Here is an 18,088-nt window from a genome sequence, read left to right on the forward strand (position 1 = left end):
CATTCCACTGCTAACTCCATGCACTACATCTTGTAAACTGGCATTCCATGCTGTGCTGTATCTCATAGGTTCATAGTTTCATAGGTTTATACTAGGCTATCTGCCCTAGGGCATTTATAAGCCTAGCCGAAAATGTGTTTGGCTCTTTCCACCCTTATAATTTAACTTTTAGAGCCTCTGTCTAGTAACGCCACCGGAGTGATCCCAGGTGCAAACTTACAGTTTCCCATCCACTCATCAAGATTTTTCTTGAAGAGGGCCAGCGATGGGCTTTGTCTTACGTGAATTGGGATTCTATTCCAGAGTGTGGGAAGCTTTTGGGATATGAATCTATCCCTCCAGCATGTCCTATTTATTGCTGTGCTGAGGTTAAGTCCGAGGAGTGTGTGGCTCTAATGGATTTGTTTTTTTTAAGGTGAAGCATGCCCATTAATTCTGGGTTGGACATGGCCATGTAAGTCAGGCAGAGGTTACCTCTGAGCATGCAGTAAGCAACTGAGTAGAACTGTAGTTTCTTTAGCCTAGTTGCATAGGGCAACTGTTTGAGGCCCATGATCTTTTTGGTAAGGAACTTTTGGGGTCTCTCCAGCTGCTGCAGGTGCCGGGTAAGGTACATCCCAAATGGGGCATTGTACTCAATTATGGGTCTGATGAGTGATGAGTATAGAGGCACAATGACCTCTCTAGAGCTAGACGAGAACCCTTTAGTTATAAGATAGGCAATATAGAAGGAGTTTCTGACTATTTTGGCAATGTGCTTGTCAAAGGAAAGGTTACTATCAACCTGTGTTCCCAGATCCCTAATTACTTCTTCTGTACTTAGTGGATTACCCCCTATTTGGTAATTAGTGGGCACCTTGTTTTTCACAAAGTGGATGACTATGCATTTTTGGCGTTAAGTTTGAGGCCATGGCTTTGACACCCAGCATCTGTCTCCGTAAGACCCTTTTGGAGGATGTTTGTGTTGGCCAGAGAGTCTATTATGGCTCCCAGTTTGCAATCTTCAGCGAACTTGGCAAGCCACAGTCCTTTTGTGCTGGCCTATACTTCAGATAAGTATATATCAAACAAGAGGGGCCCCAGGACTGAGCCCTGTGGATCTCCACTTGTAACAGGTTTAGAGTTGGGCATGGCACTTCCAACCCTGACCACGTGCATTCTATCCGTAAGCCAGTTTGCAACCCATCTTGTGACATATGGGTTGATGTTTAAGCTGGTTAGTTTGTTTATGATTCCAGAGTGTGATACTGTGTCAAAAGCCGTAGTGAGGTCCAGATAGGCAATGTGAACTACCTTTCCCTCATCTATGGCTTTGGTGCCAGTTTCAAAAAATCAACCAGGTTTAGGAGGCAGGATCTGCCTTTAACAAAACCGAACTGGGTAGGGTCCAGTGTCTGGAGGTTCCCGATATCTTTGTTTATGAGATCCATAATGATGCGCTCCATAGCCTTGCACATTAGGCTAGTTAAACTTATGGGGCAATAGTTCCCAGGATCCATTGTGGGGCCACCCTTGTGGAGAGGGATCACTGTCGCTGTACACCATTCCCTGGGTACATAACCTGTTTTAAGGCTGAGTTGGAATAGTGAATTTAAGTGGGGGCTTAATTCTTCCTGGAGCTTGTGCAGGACGCAGCCCGGTATTCTGTCCGATCCCATAGATGCTGTGTTTTTAGCTTTGGAGAGGGCTACTTTTACCTGTGTGTCTGAGATATCTGGGGGACTACATTCATCCGGGATAGACACAGGGGGGGAAGGGGGGGTAAAGTTTGCACTGAACCTGTCAGCTAGAATGTTGGCAATGTCAGTTGGTTCCATGTATTTTGTGCCATTTTGTACTAGCTCTGAGAAGATCTGGGTGTTTCCTCCCAGGTTCCTGATGTAACTGAAGAATGCCTTGTGATTATCTTTGGAGTCTTTGGCAATTTTTCTTTCGAAGCCTTTGAGGCTTTTATGGTGGAGTGAAGTTTCTTGCTAATAGTGATCAGGGATGCCTTCCCTTTTAGGGTTTTGGCCCTGTCATGTAGTAGTCTCCTCCTTTTGTTGCATAACTTGTTTATGGCTGGGGTCCACCAGACTGATCTCCTACTTTTAGAGGAGTGAGCCTTAGTTTTATTTGGGATCCATGCATTCCTGTAGGTGCATATAGAGTGCGTTCATATAGGATTCTGCGGGTTGGGTAACATTTTCCAATTTCTCAGGGGCTTTGAAGTTTTCTACTTCTGTCTTGAGGAGAGTGAAGTTTGGTTTTTGAGAGGTTTTTCACTGTGGTTTCCTTGGCTGGGGTTGGGGTTGGGATGTGGATGTCCATTTTGATCAGTTTGTGGTCCAATCTCACCAACGAAGGATTTACCTCCGGCGTGGAACATTGATCCCTTATGTTTGTAATGACTAGGTCTAATGTATTTTCCCCTCTTGTAGGAACAGTGACTAGTTGTTCCATGGCATTTGAATTGATGAATTCTAGAAACCATTGGGCAAAGGCGTTTGGACTGGAATAGTTTACCCAGTCAATGTTTGGGTAGTTGAAGTCCCCCAATATTATGGTGTTTGGTAGGATCTTCATATTCTCTAGTGTTCTCAGGAAGGCCACATGTGGGTCCTGAGACAGAGAGGGTGATCTATAGCAGGCTATGACTTGGAAGGCAGTTTTGCCCACTGTTAGTTGCACATAAATTGTTTCTGAAGTTTCATGCAATGCCACTAATCTGGAGATGTGGCTGTCCTTGATGAAGATGGATACACTCCCTCCCTTGGTACTTTTGTCCGAGTTTTGTGGCCAAAAAGTATGATATGAGTTGAATCCTGGTTATGCTGGGGTGCTCTCAGGAGCCTTGAACCAGGTTTTTGTCACTGCACAGATATCAATTTGCTCCATATTGAGGAGTGCCTCAAGTGCGTGCATCTTTAGCTTTAGACTTCTGGCATTGAGTAGCATTACCCTTAGTTTTTTATTCTTTGTATTGTCTAAGGAGGTGGGTTTGTCTTTTGAGCCTTGCCTAAAAAACGGCACTATGGGGGTGGCAAGAGCCTTGGCCAGTATTTGAAAGCCCAGGGGTGACAGGTGCAAGCCATCCCTGGTGAAGCAACGTAGCTTGTCTAGCATGTCATCCCAGGATGACAGACACTGGATCCTCTTGAAATGACACCAGTAGCTTAGCCAATTGTTGAAGTCAAGCATTTTGTCTCTATACTGTGGCGTCATTCTAGGTGAGGGCAGGATGCCACTCAGGGTCAGGGACATACCTTCCTGGGCTACATGATCAGAGAGCTCCTCTATGTCTCTTTTCATGTAGTTCAGGGAGGTACGTCTCAAGTTGTTCACACCAGCATGGACAATGACAGAGTCATATTTGTACTTGCTGTGTAGTGACCTGAGTGCTTGAGTTATGTGGCGGATCCTGGCACCCGACAGGCAACTTAGAGTGACCTTCTCTTTGTTCAGTCTGGTGAGTGGGACGTCAGTGTGCCTGATGATAGAGTCACCTATTACTAGTGTATTTGGGGTGTCGATTGGCCTTAAGGGCTGTGACTGTGTGGCACACTGTCTATGTGTGGTATGCATATGGTTAATGTTGGATAGTGAGTGCTTGTGTGTCTGCTTAGGAGGTCTCTGTTGTTTTGGCAAGTTTTTATGTAGAGCCTCCAAGTATGTCTTTGTGGGTTTATGTGTCATGTTTTCAGGTGTGATTAGTCTATGTGTGACTGGTTTTGAGGTGCATGTATTTACCTTCTCCTCCTGACTGGCGGCACCAGTCTTGGGTTGAGAGAGCTTAGCCTCCAGTTTGGCTGTATAGTTGCATCTCTCACATACATTAGAGGTTGATGGTAGGAGGAGGGGGTTGTCTGTGTACATGAAGCAATTGTAACATTGCCTCAGGATTCCCAGGTTCACCAGCTGGACTGGAAAGTATGACTGAAACTGTGCTATGGACATGCCTGGAGAGTTTTAAATATTTGTTTGTGGGAAAATCCAGAGCCTATTACTACTGTTTTGTATGAGGGGGTAAGTGCTTATAGTTTATTTGTGTTTACTGTGAAGCTAGGGCAAGTGCTGGACTGTAAGAGGAAAGTAGAGAGCTTTCCTTGCGAGTTGAAGTAGTTCTAAGGGAAAATTTTAAGAGCAGACTTTGTGGAGCCGGGAAAGGTTTAAAACTGTTAATACTACGCTGCTCTACGTTGTGCGATGTTGTGCTATGCGCAAAACCGTGCAAAAGCGGGTTTTAAGGCAGGGAACTTGAAAGAGCTAGGAATTAGCCCAAAACGGCCAATAATCTACTAGTTTCTGGGCTGAGACCACTCCTCCAGGGACAGATAGGCTGCTCAAAGCTTCCCACTCTCACTGGTGAATAGAGAAGCTTCCTCCTATCCAAGTAAGTATATGGGCAACACAGGAACTTATACCAAAGCCCAGAATTCAGCAAAACCTGAAATCTGGACTATTTTAGCTCAGAAAAGGTGGGAAACAAGGATATTTTTTTTTTTTTTTCTTTTTTGCAGAAACAGTAGCAGAAATTAACAGGAAAACATTGTAAATGCTTTACACAGGCTAGCACACTTGAGTGGGCAGCCTAAACAGTTAAAACAACACAAAAAAAACTTTTAAAGTGAAGGTACAGTAAAAATGCAATAACAAAAAGGTAGTAGAGCAGTTAGAAACTCACTTTTCGGCAAGAATAAGCAGTCACTAATGAAAAGGCAGAGAAAAAATACTTTATCTGGTAAATGTCACTCTTTTTCGTCTCTCTGCTGCTTGTACCACTCTGCAGGACCACGAGGAGCTGTGCTGAGTCGGAAACAAGTGCAAAGACACGCAAACGCGGGTTTTAAGGCAGGGAACTTGAAAGAGCTAGGAATTAGCCCAAAACGGCCAATAATGTACTAGTTTCTGGGCTGAGACCACTCCTCCAGGGACAGATTGGCTGCTCAAAGCTCCCCACTCTCACTGATGAACAGAGAAACTTCCTCCTATCCAAGTAAGGATATGGGCAACACAGGAACTTATACCAAAGCCCAGAATTCAGCAAAACCTGAAATCTAGACTATTCTAGCTTAGAAAAGGTGGGAAACAAGGATATATATATTTTTCATATTTATAACAGGGGCTGCAAAAATAAATGACTCAGTTTTGCATACTGCATGTGAAATAAGAGGTGTATTTATTTATTTATTTATTCATTCATTCATCCATTCATTCATCCATTCATTTATGTATTAATGAGGGGTCAGGTGATGAGGTTATCTAGTCAACTTAATACTTCAATTAGGGTGAGACAGGAAAGGTTTTTAATCTTGTTAGTTGTTGTTGTATCCTAACAAGACACATCAAAGCAGATTGAATAAATCACCTATTTCTTTATTTTTACTTACTATAATTTTATAATACAATGTGATTAAGCTGATCTGTAATAGCCCATAACATTTACGATTGCATGGAGTTAGATGCTGAGTGGCATTTGTATCAGATGCTTGCATTGTCTCAACAGCCTAACGTTTAGGTGGAACCATTTTTCCAGGCTATTAGAGAAGGTAGCCAGACTGTAATGTTGGAGATGGAACTTTCATTTAAAAGAAAGTTGCAAGCTTTGTAGCTTTAATGTGCCCATCATATATCATTGATTTAGTTGAGCAGTAGAAGTCTGATTAGATTTTTTTTTTCTGTCTGAAGGAGAGGAGTTTCAAGTGATCTGGAATGGTTGACCATACTGGGTATGACAGTGTCCTTTTCATGAGTACCAGTGCCTTGCATTGTTTATTTTTATGGTTCTGATGGTTTGCATATTTAAATATATTTTCTAAACAAGTCTCCCTATAGTTTGAAAGCATCACACTGCTGGAAAATGGGAAGATCTTGCTATGGGTAGGCAGTTCTAGATATGTTTTGCCCATTTGTAAGCTCTGTTTCCCTTGTACATGACATCCTTATTAGTTATCGGATAACGTGCATCTCCTTTAATTTTTGGTGTGCTTACATGGGATTAAACAGAAGTAGAATAAATGCATTTCTACTATGCAATGTTATTGTACAACTATGGTGCTGCATTCTCTTTGTTGAATAGTTTGATATTCATTTGGAGACTTCAGTTTATTTTCCACTATCAATAAACTCACAAGGTAAAGAAACATTCAACAAATCTATTGGGCATCAAAAAGAAAATATGTACATTGGTGCTGTAATCCCAGTTTCTCCATTTTGCTTCAATATTTCCTCAAAATCTTTTCAACACACAATGTGGTAGCATCAGCAGGTGGACATTTTAACCTGTAACTGTAGTTAATAAGCCTTGTATTAAAAAACTATCCTTATCCGTTACAATGTACAAACCACTTCTGTACTTTGCAAGTGCTGAAGAAAACATTTTTTTAATAATTAATATCATTATTAATTTATCACATATGACATAGGCAATCTTACATTTATATAAATGAAACACAACTCCAGCTGCAAACATTATACATTACAAACCATGACAGCACTTTGGCAAATATTAAACACAGTATTCATTGAAATCAGCACAGTGTTCAGCTGTTTTCTGTTCCATGCACTGTCTTGGCCTTGATGTTATCTCACTCTCCAGCCACTGTGAATATAATGGACAAGATGCAGAAACTTGAGCCACTACTGCGTCCTAGATCTGAGTATCTGCTAGTAAATGCACAAACAGTCTTCATTAACAAATTATTGTATAAATACTTCCACTTGCATGCACTTTTCTGGGGTACATGAAATAAACATCTTATAACCAAAATGACAGTAAATACCCCACATATATAATCACCCCCGCAGTTCTTATAGTTTCATAATAAGAAAATGCAAGGTTTGTTGTAAAAGGATTTTTCACACCTCTTTCATTACATTGCTGTACTCTGAAGAATAGTCTGTGTTTGCATATATACAATAACAGCCTAATCTTATTTCTTGGATATTATATTTGATTCAGACAAATATATGTACAACCATTACTGACACTGAATATACACTCTTTTTGAAGGAGATAACAGCAGAATAAACTCTTGTCTTTCCATGCAGGAGGATTCGGGGTGACATCCCCTGAAATGGGAATGTGGAGTGCTTTGCCCCTAACAAGAATTAAATTTCCAGTGCCACTGTTTGCCTTTGGTTTTTAATTGCATGATAAATTTGATGTCTGGATTCATGATATAAAATGATATTGTGTTGCTCTTCATGTGTTTAATATGTTCACTTCTTTTCTCACTCTCTTCAGCCACTCCTGACACAAATTCAGGATTATTTTGATTCTGTTTCAGTAATACCTACCAAAGTATATATACTCATCCAGTTGCTCAAGCATCCATCCAACTCTGCTGCCTCAATCCCTTTACTGAAATTGATCCAAGAGACTCTCAGAAAAACACAAGAAACTCTCTTGCCATGAATTTACCTGTGACCTCGCCGGGGTGGGCACCTGACCTACCAAAGTATATATACTCATCCAATTGCACAAGCATCCATCCAACTCTGCTGCCTCAATCCCTTTACTGAAATTGATCCAAGAGCCTCTCAGAAAAACGCAAGAAAGTATGTGCATCTACTGCTAAACCTTAAACTACTGTTAGGTTTCAGTACACTCCCAACTAGGAAAGCCAGCAGCCTACACTCCCCTTCTTTCTGTCTCCCCATTGTTCCCCCTCACCAAATCCCCTGAGTATTTATTTTTCTGATAACTTCTCAACAATTGTTATTAATTGATACCTGTTAGTCCTTTCTAGCTCCCTTCCCGCTCCAGTCCAGTTTAGTCCAGAGATTCCCCTGCTGGGCTAGGTGCACTTCTGCCTTTGTCCTCTCCCCTCTAATATAGACTTCTATTTAACTCTCTTCTTGCTTTCCCTCTATCTTCCACCTTTCCTTAACTCTCTCTCCCTCTCCCTCTTAAAACGTAGTGCTCACTCCTCCTTCTACTCCAGCTCCCCTCCACTTACCCTTTGCCACTTACCCTTCTGCTGACAATCGCTCCACTGATAGGTTCTCGATCTCCTCTTGCTCTCCTGGGTTTTGTATCCCTCTTATCATACTGTGCTGTATTGCCTATCTCCATGTCTCTCTCCCTCATATCTATTCTACACTGCATGTTATATTACAGAACTGTAGTGCCTTTTCCCTCTCTTTCTCCCTTTCTCTCTCCCTCATGTCTAACTTACCCTCCTGCCCGTGATATGTAGTTATTCTGCTAATGCACTGAGCTGCTTTGTCCTCTTCTCTCTCTCTCTCTCTCTCTCTCTCACCCCATCGTATCTACACTGGTATCCTATTCATGATACCTCTCCCTCCCACTGCTTAGCCCTACTCTTAGATTCTCTACTTCTCCTGGACCGATCCATCCTTTGTAGACAGTGCCTGCTACCCAATTCTCCTATTATTCGCAGAAATACAGCCCTTCCAGTTTGTATCTGCTTCCCGCTCTTCCCTGCTCCTCCCCCGTTTTAGCCTTACATCCTTTTGGAAGTGATAAAAACCCCTCTCAGCCTTGGGTGCCATCTTTAAACCCTGCCCATCCTCGGCTGCTGTGCGTTCTTGGTTGAGTGTATACTCCTGTAAGTAATACTTGCTTGTATAAGAACCATTGTTTTTCACTATTTTATTCCATCTAGTTCATTGTTGAAAAGTCTTAGGGCAATGAATTTTATGTGATGTACTAGATATGAGCTTAATAATGATAGCTAGCCCTTAGAATCAGTTTTATATTATGAGAGTGGTTAGGGAATGTCCCTTCAGGTACGCTCTAATTGATTACAATAGATGTGCTAGGCTACTGGACTATTGTGAAAATGTTCTATCTGCTGTTTTTGAGATGTAAACTGAATATGTTCTATGTAAATGGCGTGAAATCAACTAGTTAATCTGTTTTAATTACAAATGTCAAGTTCTACAATTCGCACATGCTTAGTTAAATGCTATTGAAGGGTACCTTGCATTGCGACACTGCCCTGTCTATTCTGGTAGTGACTACCTGCAAATGATTGATTTAATGAGCTGTTGTTATTGATTTAAAGGAGCGCTGCCTATTCAATAGCGCCATTGATATAAATGACCATAGGTTGCTTTTTTTTTTCTTTGAATTATTTCATAGCACTCTGCTAGTGCAGATAGTTTCAATAAGCCTCTGTTCTGATTTTCATGTTCGCTGCTTTTTATTAGTGCATATAGTTGAACCTGAGCGTATGACAAATTAAAATGGTTTAACGCTAAGTTCCTATATGTTACATTACAAGTCTTTTGTCTGTTTTATCAGTGAAAAAGCTCTGTCCTGATCTAAATGAGCATTGCCTATGTGATAGAAACATCTGGGAAACCGGAGCGTTTAAGATACTTTTAAACAGTCTGAAGCTTACTCCGCTAATGCCAACTTCCTTATAACACAAACTTATGCTAGCGGCCCTTGGTTAATCAATCTGGCCTGCATTAATCACACTGGCCTGCATTAGTAGTATGGTCGCTTAACTGTAGTTATATGCTATATATCTATATATCTATACCACTGCCCTGATTAATATGTTGCCTTCACTAATAGTTTTGTTTAAATGAATGAAATACCTGTCTGATGCATGTTCAGATTAGCATGGAAATGTAGTGCCTTTTCCTGATAACTTCTCAACAGTTGTTTTTATGTATATTACCATTAGCTATTGGTATTGTTTATTTTCAACACTTTGTTGCTTTATTTGTTGATGTTAGCTTTTAAACACAAGTTTCATACCTGCCTCTTACCACTATTAGGTGCCAAGGTGTTTTTTATGTTACTATAGTTCTAATTCTCTCTACTTTTCTCCTGTTCCCCAGCTCTCTTGCCCTGAATTTACCTGTGACCTCGCCTGGGTGGACACCTGACCTGCCAAAGTATATATACTCATCCAATTGCTCAGGCATCCATCCAACTCTGCTGCCTCAATCCCTTTACTGAAATTGATCCAAGAGCCTCTCAGAAAAACACAAGAAAGTATGTGCATCTAAACCTTAAACTACTGTTAGGTTTCAGTACACTCCCAACTAGGAAAGCCAGCAGCCTACACTCCCCTTCTTTCTGTCTCCCCATTGTTCCCCCTCACCAAATCCCCTGAGTACTTATTTTTCTGATAACTTCTCAAAAATTGTTATTAATCGATACCTATTAGCCCTTACTAGCTCCCTTCCTGCTCCAGTCCAGTTTAGTCCAGAGATTCCCCTGCTGGGTTAGGTGCACTTCTGCATTTGTCCTCTCCCCTCTAATATAGACTTCTATTTAACTCTCTTCTTGCTTTCCCTCTATCTTCCACCTTTCCTTAACTCTCTCTCCCTCTCTCTCTTAAAACTTAGTGCTCACTCCCCCTTCTACTCCAGCTCCCCTCCACTCACCCTTTGTCACTTACCCTTCTGCTGACAATCGCTCCACTGATAGGTTCTCGATCTCCTCTTGCCCTCCTGGGTTGTGTATCCCACTCCGTTCGCCCTGCGGACTCACTCCGCTCCCCTACCCTGCCCCCATATCCCACCCGTCCCCAGCACCTCTACCTATATCCCTCCTAAACCACACCCACTACCAATCTACACTAATCAGCCTCCAATACTGCAGTAAAACCCATCTCCTTTTCCCACCCAAATTAAAATACATTCTCCTCCCCAAGATATCTCCCCCAGCCAATAGGTTACCACTTCTACCTCCAACACATACACAAAAAAAAACACCCTCTATAATCCCTACATAACCCTCCTCTCTCTTACTAATTCTAGGTATTTATCAGCTTCTCTCTATATATTTGTCTCTTCTTTACATATATAACTCTCAACAATATTACACCTCTTAATACCCTATCTCAACATGCTCCCAAAACCTTCACTCATCTCCTTTTCACTTCTACTACTTCTTCATCTAACCTATCTTCATTACCTCACACAACTCACTACTTCCTACCACTCACAATCCTTCCATGTAACCAACCAGCTTAATCCCCCTCACCCACAGTCACACTCGCATAGCTCTCCCCATCTTTATCCTATCAATAACCTTCTAGTTTTCCCATACAAACTATTCATGCCTCAAAAACACTCCATCCCCACAACAACTAATAAATGTCTCATAATCATAATAGATCCCAGTCCTTTCAGTAAGCTGTTCAACTACCTCTCTGACCCAATCTTTCATCTGACCATCAGTATATTATCAGGTGATATTCATCCCAACCCAGGTCCCCCCACCCCAACTCCTTTTCCCACCCAAATTAAAATACATTCTCCTCCCCAAGATATCTCCCCCAGCCAATAGGTTACCACTTCTACCTCCAACACATACACAAAAAAAAACACCCTCTATAATCCCTACATAACCCTCCTCTCTCTTACTAATTCTAGGTATTTATCAGCTTCTCTCTATATATTTGTCTCTTCTTTACATATATAACTCTCAACAATATTACACCTCTTAATACCCTATCTCAACATGCTCCCAAAACCTTCACTCATCTCCTTTTCACTTCTACTACTTCTTCATCTAACCTATCTTCATTACCTCACACAACTCACTACTTCCTACCACTCACAATCCTTCCATGTAACCAACCAGCTTAATCCCCCTCACCCACAGTCACACTCGCATAGCTCTCCCCATCTTTATCCTATCAATAACCTTCTAGTTTTCCCATACAAACTATTCATGCCTCAAAAACACTCCATCCCCACAACAACTAATAAATGTCTCATAATCATAATAGATCCCAGTCCTTTCAGTAAGCTGTACGACTACCTCTCTGACCCAATCTTTCATCTGACCATCAGTATATTATCAGGTGATATTCATCCCAACCCAGGTTCCCCCACCCCAACTACCATAAACAAGTCCATGTTCCTTACTTTATTAAACTCCCAAAGTATAGTTAACAAAGTCCCAAACCTCCACGCCTGGCTCATATATAACAAACCTGACATCATATCTGTTTCTGAAACATGGTTAAAACCTCATATAAAAGACTCTGAAATAACTCCACCTAACTATTCTATTATCAGAAAAGACAGAGCCCATAACAAAGGTGGAGGAGTAGCTCTCATTTACTCATCCTCCCTGTTAGTCACTCCCTACACCAAACCTATTCCGCACTTTAATAATGCTGAACTTCTCCTAACTTTACTTCAAGTTAACAAACACAAACACATTTGTCTAGCTTGCCTCTACATCCCCCCAGGAGACAATATTTCTACACTTGAAGATATCCTCTCCTGGCTCTCCAAAAACATTAGCAACAAAACTATTATCTTAGGAGACTTGAATATTAACTGGGCCACCATTCATTCTCCAACAAACTCTCTCAACATCAACCTCTACAATTTTTCTCAACTAATAAACTCCATAACACGCCCCTCAAAAAATCTTTCCACTGGTAGTATTCTAGATTGGATTCTAGTCTCCCATCCCCACAATTTCGCTGATAGTGGCATGCTTCCAGATTCCCTCAGTGACCACTTACCCATCTTTACTCACCGTCTCCCCTCAAACCTACATTGCACCCATAATTACATTACTACCCGTAACCAAAAAAACTTTAACCCAACAACCTTTTCAAACTCCCTTAAATCAATAAACTGGAATTGTCTAAAAACATCATCTCTAGATAATGTAGTTCACCACTTCAACTCAACATTCTTAAAAATACTTGACTCCCATGCTCTTTTAAGGACAAAGCGAATAAAGATTAATTCCATGCCATGGCTGACCAAAAACACACTAGCATCCATGCGGCACAGAGATAAAGTCTGGGCACTAACAGAACCCCATTACTTCATAACGAATATAAAACACTTCGAAAAAAAGTTAAAAAACTCATCATCTCTAATCGTCAAAAGTATTTTTTGACACTCCAAAACAATAATAAAACAAACCCTTAGAAATTCTGGAAAGGTATTTCTACCCTTCTTAACCCCAGCAAATCAGATACCCCTTCCCCAGACCCACATATTCCAGATTCAGATTTAGCTACCCAATTTAACTCTTTTTTCATTGAATCTATTTCTAGATTAACCTCTTCATTCTCTACCACCACCACATTCTCCAACATACCCCCACTCTCCACTAGCAACACTCTATCCTGCACTACTACATGTCCCTCATTCCCATCAACTGTCTCTATACTATCTACCTCTTCTCCATCACAAACTTTCTCATCATCTTCACTACCCACTAACACCAACTTTTCCCACTCTCCTCTATTCTCACTAAAACCAATTCCCACTTCTACTATAAAGAAACTCCTTAGGAAACTGAAGCCATGTACAAACACTCCTGATAACATCCCCTCTTACTTTCTCAGTATAGCTTCTGATGCAATTGCCTACCCCATTAGTATTTTAATTAATCGCTCTATACAATAATGTATAGTACCTCAAATCTGGAAACAGGCCTTTATCATACCCTTACATAAAGGTGGCAACAATAACAATGTAACCAATTTCCACCCAATCGCTATCCTGTCTCCCATTTCTAAACTCTTAGAAAAGTGTGTCCAACTTCAACTCCTACCACATCTCTTAGATAATAACCTCCTAACTCACTCACAACATGGATTCAGACCACATCATAGCACCATGAGAGCCCTCCTCTCCTTCCTTGAAACTGTAAGCAAAGCCCGTGACTCTGGTCAAATTGTATCTACTCTACTTCTTGACCTCTCCAAGGCATTTGACACCATCTCACATAGCCTGCTTTTAACTAAACTTTCTGAACTTAACCTAGGTCCTTCCTCTTTGACTTGGTTCTCCAGCTACTTATCCAATAGATATCAAGCAGTAAAATGGAAGAAAGCCACCTCCTCATTTCTTAATACTCCTACCGGAGTTCCACAAGGCTCCATACTGGGTCCCCTTCCCTTCAATATATTTATAAATGATTTCCACAAATCTATCCCATTCTCAAATATCATCCAGTATGCAGATGATTCAACTATTATCTGCTCTGCCTCATCCATTCCCACACTTCTAAAACTTACACAAGATGCCTTTTCAACCACTGAGCAATGGATGAAAGATAATCACCTAGCTCTCAATGCTGCTAAAACCAAATTAATGGTATTTACCCCCACTAAAGCCACTCCTTTCAATATGAATACATTCTCAATTATGAGTCAAAATAACACACATCTGGAACTGGTGACAGAGACCAAGTTACTTGGGGTCCAAATTGATAACCAACTATAATTCAACTCCCACATACAACTAAATATAAAAAACACCAAAAACTAGGTATGCTCTACCGACAAAATCATTACCTTACACCTGCCACTAAAATCACTCTCTCTACTTCCTTTCTCATCCCCTCCCTTCTCTATGGAGCTCCACTCCTAACTAATCTACAGTCCTCTGTAAAAAACAACTCTCTTCCTGCTACAACAAAATTGCCAAGTTCGCTACTAGCCATAAGTCATCAACCCACCACTGTCTCTCTCCAAAAACTAAAATGGCTAGAGCTACCTAATCATCTAACCTACACACAATTAACTCTCGCCCACAAACTCATTCTCAACCCCTCCCTTTGTCCCTCACTTTCTTCTGCCTTTAAAATGCATCTGCCAAATAGAGTATTAAGGTCTCATAATCAAAATCTATTAGAAGTGCATAAACCAATTAATCCCCCTGGAAAAAACTACTATCCTACGGCCCAGCTCACCTCTGGAACTCCCTTCCACCTTCCATTCGCACAATCCCTAACCATTTGATTTTCAAAAAATCTCTTCATTCGCACCTAGCGTCCCAGTGGGAATGCTCTTCCTCCCACCCCACATAATCAACTCTGGCTACCTCATCTTCCATCCTTCCCCTGCTTCTCCAGTAATTTTTCCTTTTTCCCCTAACACTCACACTCTGTTTCCTATGGAATTTGCAAAAATGTACTAGTCTGATATAATGTACTAGACTGCACTTCTTAAGTTTATGCATCGTAACATGAATTTACTTCCAGTATTACTTTGTAATATTACTTTGTTAGTCTGTATCATCTATATGATCCATCATAAGTATACAGAATTTCTAATGTATGCTGAACTATTTTGTAACTATTTGCTTGAACTTTTTGCATTGTATAACTATCATTACTAACCTACTGTATTGAGATTGTTATGGAGCTTTTCTCCCCAGGACTCCATTGAAAACGGGTTCATTTTGGCCCAATGGACTATCCTGGTAAACCAACTGCAAATAAAATAAAATAATAAATAAAAATAATTAAATTTTTCAAGGAAATCTAATAATGGGACATTTTTTGTAATGTCATCATAAAGACAGTAACTGACTTCAGTGGATGAAAAGGGGAAAAAAGCAGACAAGAAATATATTGAAATATGCATCTACATCTATATATCGCTATCTATCTATCTATCTATCTATCTATCTATCTATCTATCTATCTGTCTATCTGTATACTTCATACTCATTCTTTAGAGCAAAATGCCTTAATAGCAATATCTGTTTTGTCGACATGCTTTGGTTGATAAAGCAGATGTCTGACAGGTATGTAAGATCGACAGTCACTAGGGTTGGGGAGTATGCCCTTATTCTGGGGACTGTGCAATCTTGTAGTTAGTATATATAATTAGAAGAGGGTGGGGTATTGTGACTTGCTTTTCATTCTGCATGCCCTGAACTTCATCCTCAGAGCATTGGCAGTTGTATCATGAAGTTCTGTTATTGATGTGAGTGCATTGAATCAACATTTTGGACATTGATATTTCATTTGTTCAATGTGGAACACTACATATATGTATTTATGCATGCATTGATGCATATTGTAAAACAGGATTACTGAAGCACTGTAGCCAGTTGTCACACACTGATTCACAAAATAATGAGAACTAGATGCCATTTCTCAGAAAATAGGCACATACGAATCTAGAGAATTAGATAGACATATTCATTTTCTATTTAAAATACAAATATTCAGCCATTGTTTTCATCACATACTGCTACTCAGAAGACTCAGGATTGATTAGTGACTAGATCAAAGTAGGTCTGGGAGGGGGACCTGCAGATATTTTCAGATGCTGAGATACCAAACCTTGGGGGAGGAATGGCAGTTTGGATGACTTCTAAACAGATACGTAGCAGAGAATCAGTTTTCCAGCAAGTGCAACGTTAAAGGCTTAGAATGACTACTCACCAAATGGAGAATGTGTGCCGTTACTGACATTGGACATGAATGACACTATGCATACATGCTGAAAGGACCCTATCTTGTGCAAATTCCTCCCACTCAGGCTGCAATGAGATAAAAACTAAGGAAGCATAGAAAGCCCTGAATGATGGTATCACATGACTGGCTCTTGCTCATGGCAAATGAAAGGGCTGCTGGAAAGCAGGCAATACAGAAAAATTATTCAAAGATTCAACGATGATTTTGCACAGGTCAAGCTACCCTCCATCCCCAGCATGGACAGCTATCCACCACTACATTATTATTTTTATTTCAAGGCTGTATAACTTCTGCAGTATGGGCAGTACTAGTCTTCTATAAAGCCAAGTGCTGCACTTATCTCACAGATCATGTGACCTCCTGGTGGTAATAATGCATTAGTAAAAGCCTGGGGGCTTTCATTATACTACAAAAATATGCCTCTTATTTCCATTTCTATTCCTTTAATATTACTGCATGCCAACTTAAAGTGCTTCCTTGAGTGCTGATGTAGGAACAGCTCCTTGGTATTAAACGACACCAGTACTCTTGAGAACTGACGTCTATGTCTCAGTATTTTTTGAGTGACTCAAGTGTACATATATCACAGTTTTTAATATAATAGTTTATGTAGCAACATATGTTTATGCATATTTATATATATATAAATATTGTTCCATCCATCCAGTGCTGTTCAGTCATATCCAACACCTGTTGTCTCTGCGTTATTGGCAAGCACCACCCACAGAGTTTGATAACAAGTATGTACCATCTGGGCAGTCCTTTCTTCTGTATCACACCCACTGGTGGACAATTTCAATTTATCAATGAAACTACTGCATGTATTTGGGATGTGGCAGGAAACTGGAGTCCCTAGAGAAAACACATATGAATACAAGGAGGACATGCATGCTCCATAGAGAAAGAAAGAACAAAAGAAAAAAGAATGAATAGAACTGGATAACTTCTTCCTGTGAATCAACATTGCCACCCATGAGTGCTACTCTGTGTGCCACTGTACCACCCATGAATGCATTTATTTATGAATAATCAGAGATGAATAAGAAAATATGTGTGTGTGTGTGTGTGTGTGTGTGTGTGTGTGTGTGTGTGTGTGTGTGTGTGTGTGTGTGTGTGTGTGTGTGTGTGTGTGTGTGTGTGTGTGTGTGTGTGTGTGGGAGGGGGTATAGCATTCAAGTATTTTTATTTTCTAATTAAATAAAAGAAAAATAAATCAGAATTTAGCTATAAAATATAATGTATAAAAACATAACAGAGTTAATCTGAATGTCAAGCTTATGCTATCTAACAGAAAGGTCAACAGTCACACTGAATCTGAATCAATTGTAGTGAACTATTGTTGTTTTATGCTCACAGGTCCAGAACATTTCACAATCTATGGAAGTCCTAGACCTGAGAACTTACAGGGACCTGCAATATGTACGGAATACAGAATCTCTCATGAAGGTGCTAGATGCAAAATTAAAGCAAGCAACAGCTAGCCAGAAGAATCTTAATACAAAAACTTTTCAGGTAAGCCATGCAGGGGTAATCATATGAAAATGCATGAACTGGTATCTCTGGTAAAATTTCATATTGTGATTTCATTTATTTTGAGTACCTTCAGTTCATTGATGTGCATACTCTTACTTTTAAACTGTCACCAAACAAACACAAGCTAGTCCCTTCCCCACTCTGTTTTTCCTTATACAAAGTTGCCTGACGTTTGTCTGTCAGTCTGCTGTTTATTACTGTATTTAGTAATGGACACGACACTGCCACTGATTAAGGAAATTTTTGCATTATACTTGAATGTTCCCATTTTCAGCTGCCATCCAGTTCTGTCCTAGTACAGTCCTTTCTTTTTATCTGTAGCCCCTACTAACCAAGCTCAAGCTTTATTATGTTTACAGCTCTTCATTCCCCTCCTACTACGAAAGTATACAT

At 40.3% G+C, this 18,088-nt stretch overlaps 1 protein-coding gene across 1 annotated transcript in view; it reads left to right on the forward strand.

The window, feature by feature from the left end:
- The window catches only part of OLFM2 (olfactomedin 2), a 1,260,631-nt gene that overhangs the window by 617,250 nt on the left and 625,293 nt on the right, over positions 1-18,088 (forward strand). Inside the window, exon 3 of the mRNA XM_044084686.1 lies at positions 17,519-17,674. Within this exon, the coding sequence (XP_043940621.1) occupies positions 17,519-17,674 (156 nt within the window). The remainder of the gene's footprint in view (positions 1-17,518; positions 17,675-18,088) is intronic.

The sequence above is a fragment of the Protopterus annectens genome, chromosome 9.part0, assembly GCF_019279795.1.
Source record: "Protopterus annectens isolate FY-2018-M chromosome 9.part0, PAN1.0, whole genome shotgun sequence".
Classification (NCBI taxonomy): domain Eukaryota; kingdom Metazoa; phylum Chordata; order Ceratodontiformes; family Protopteridae; genus Protopterus; species Protopterus annectens.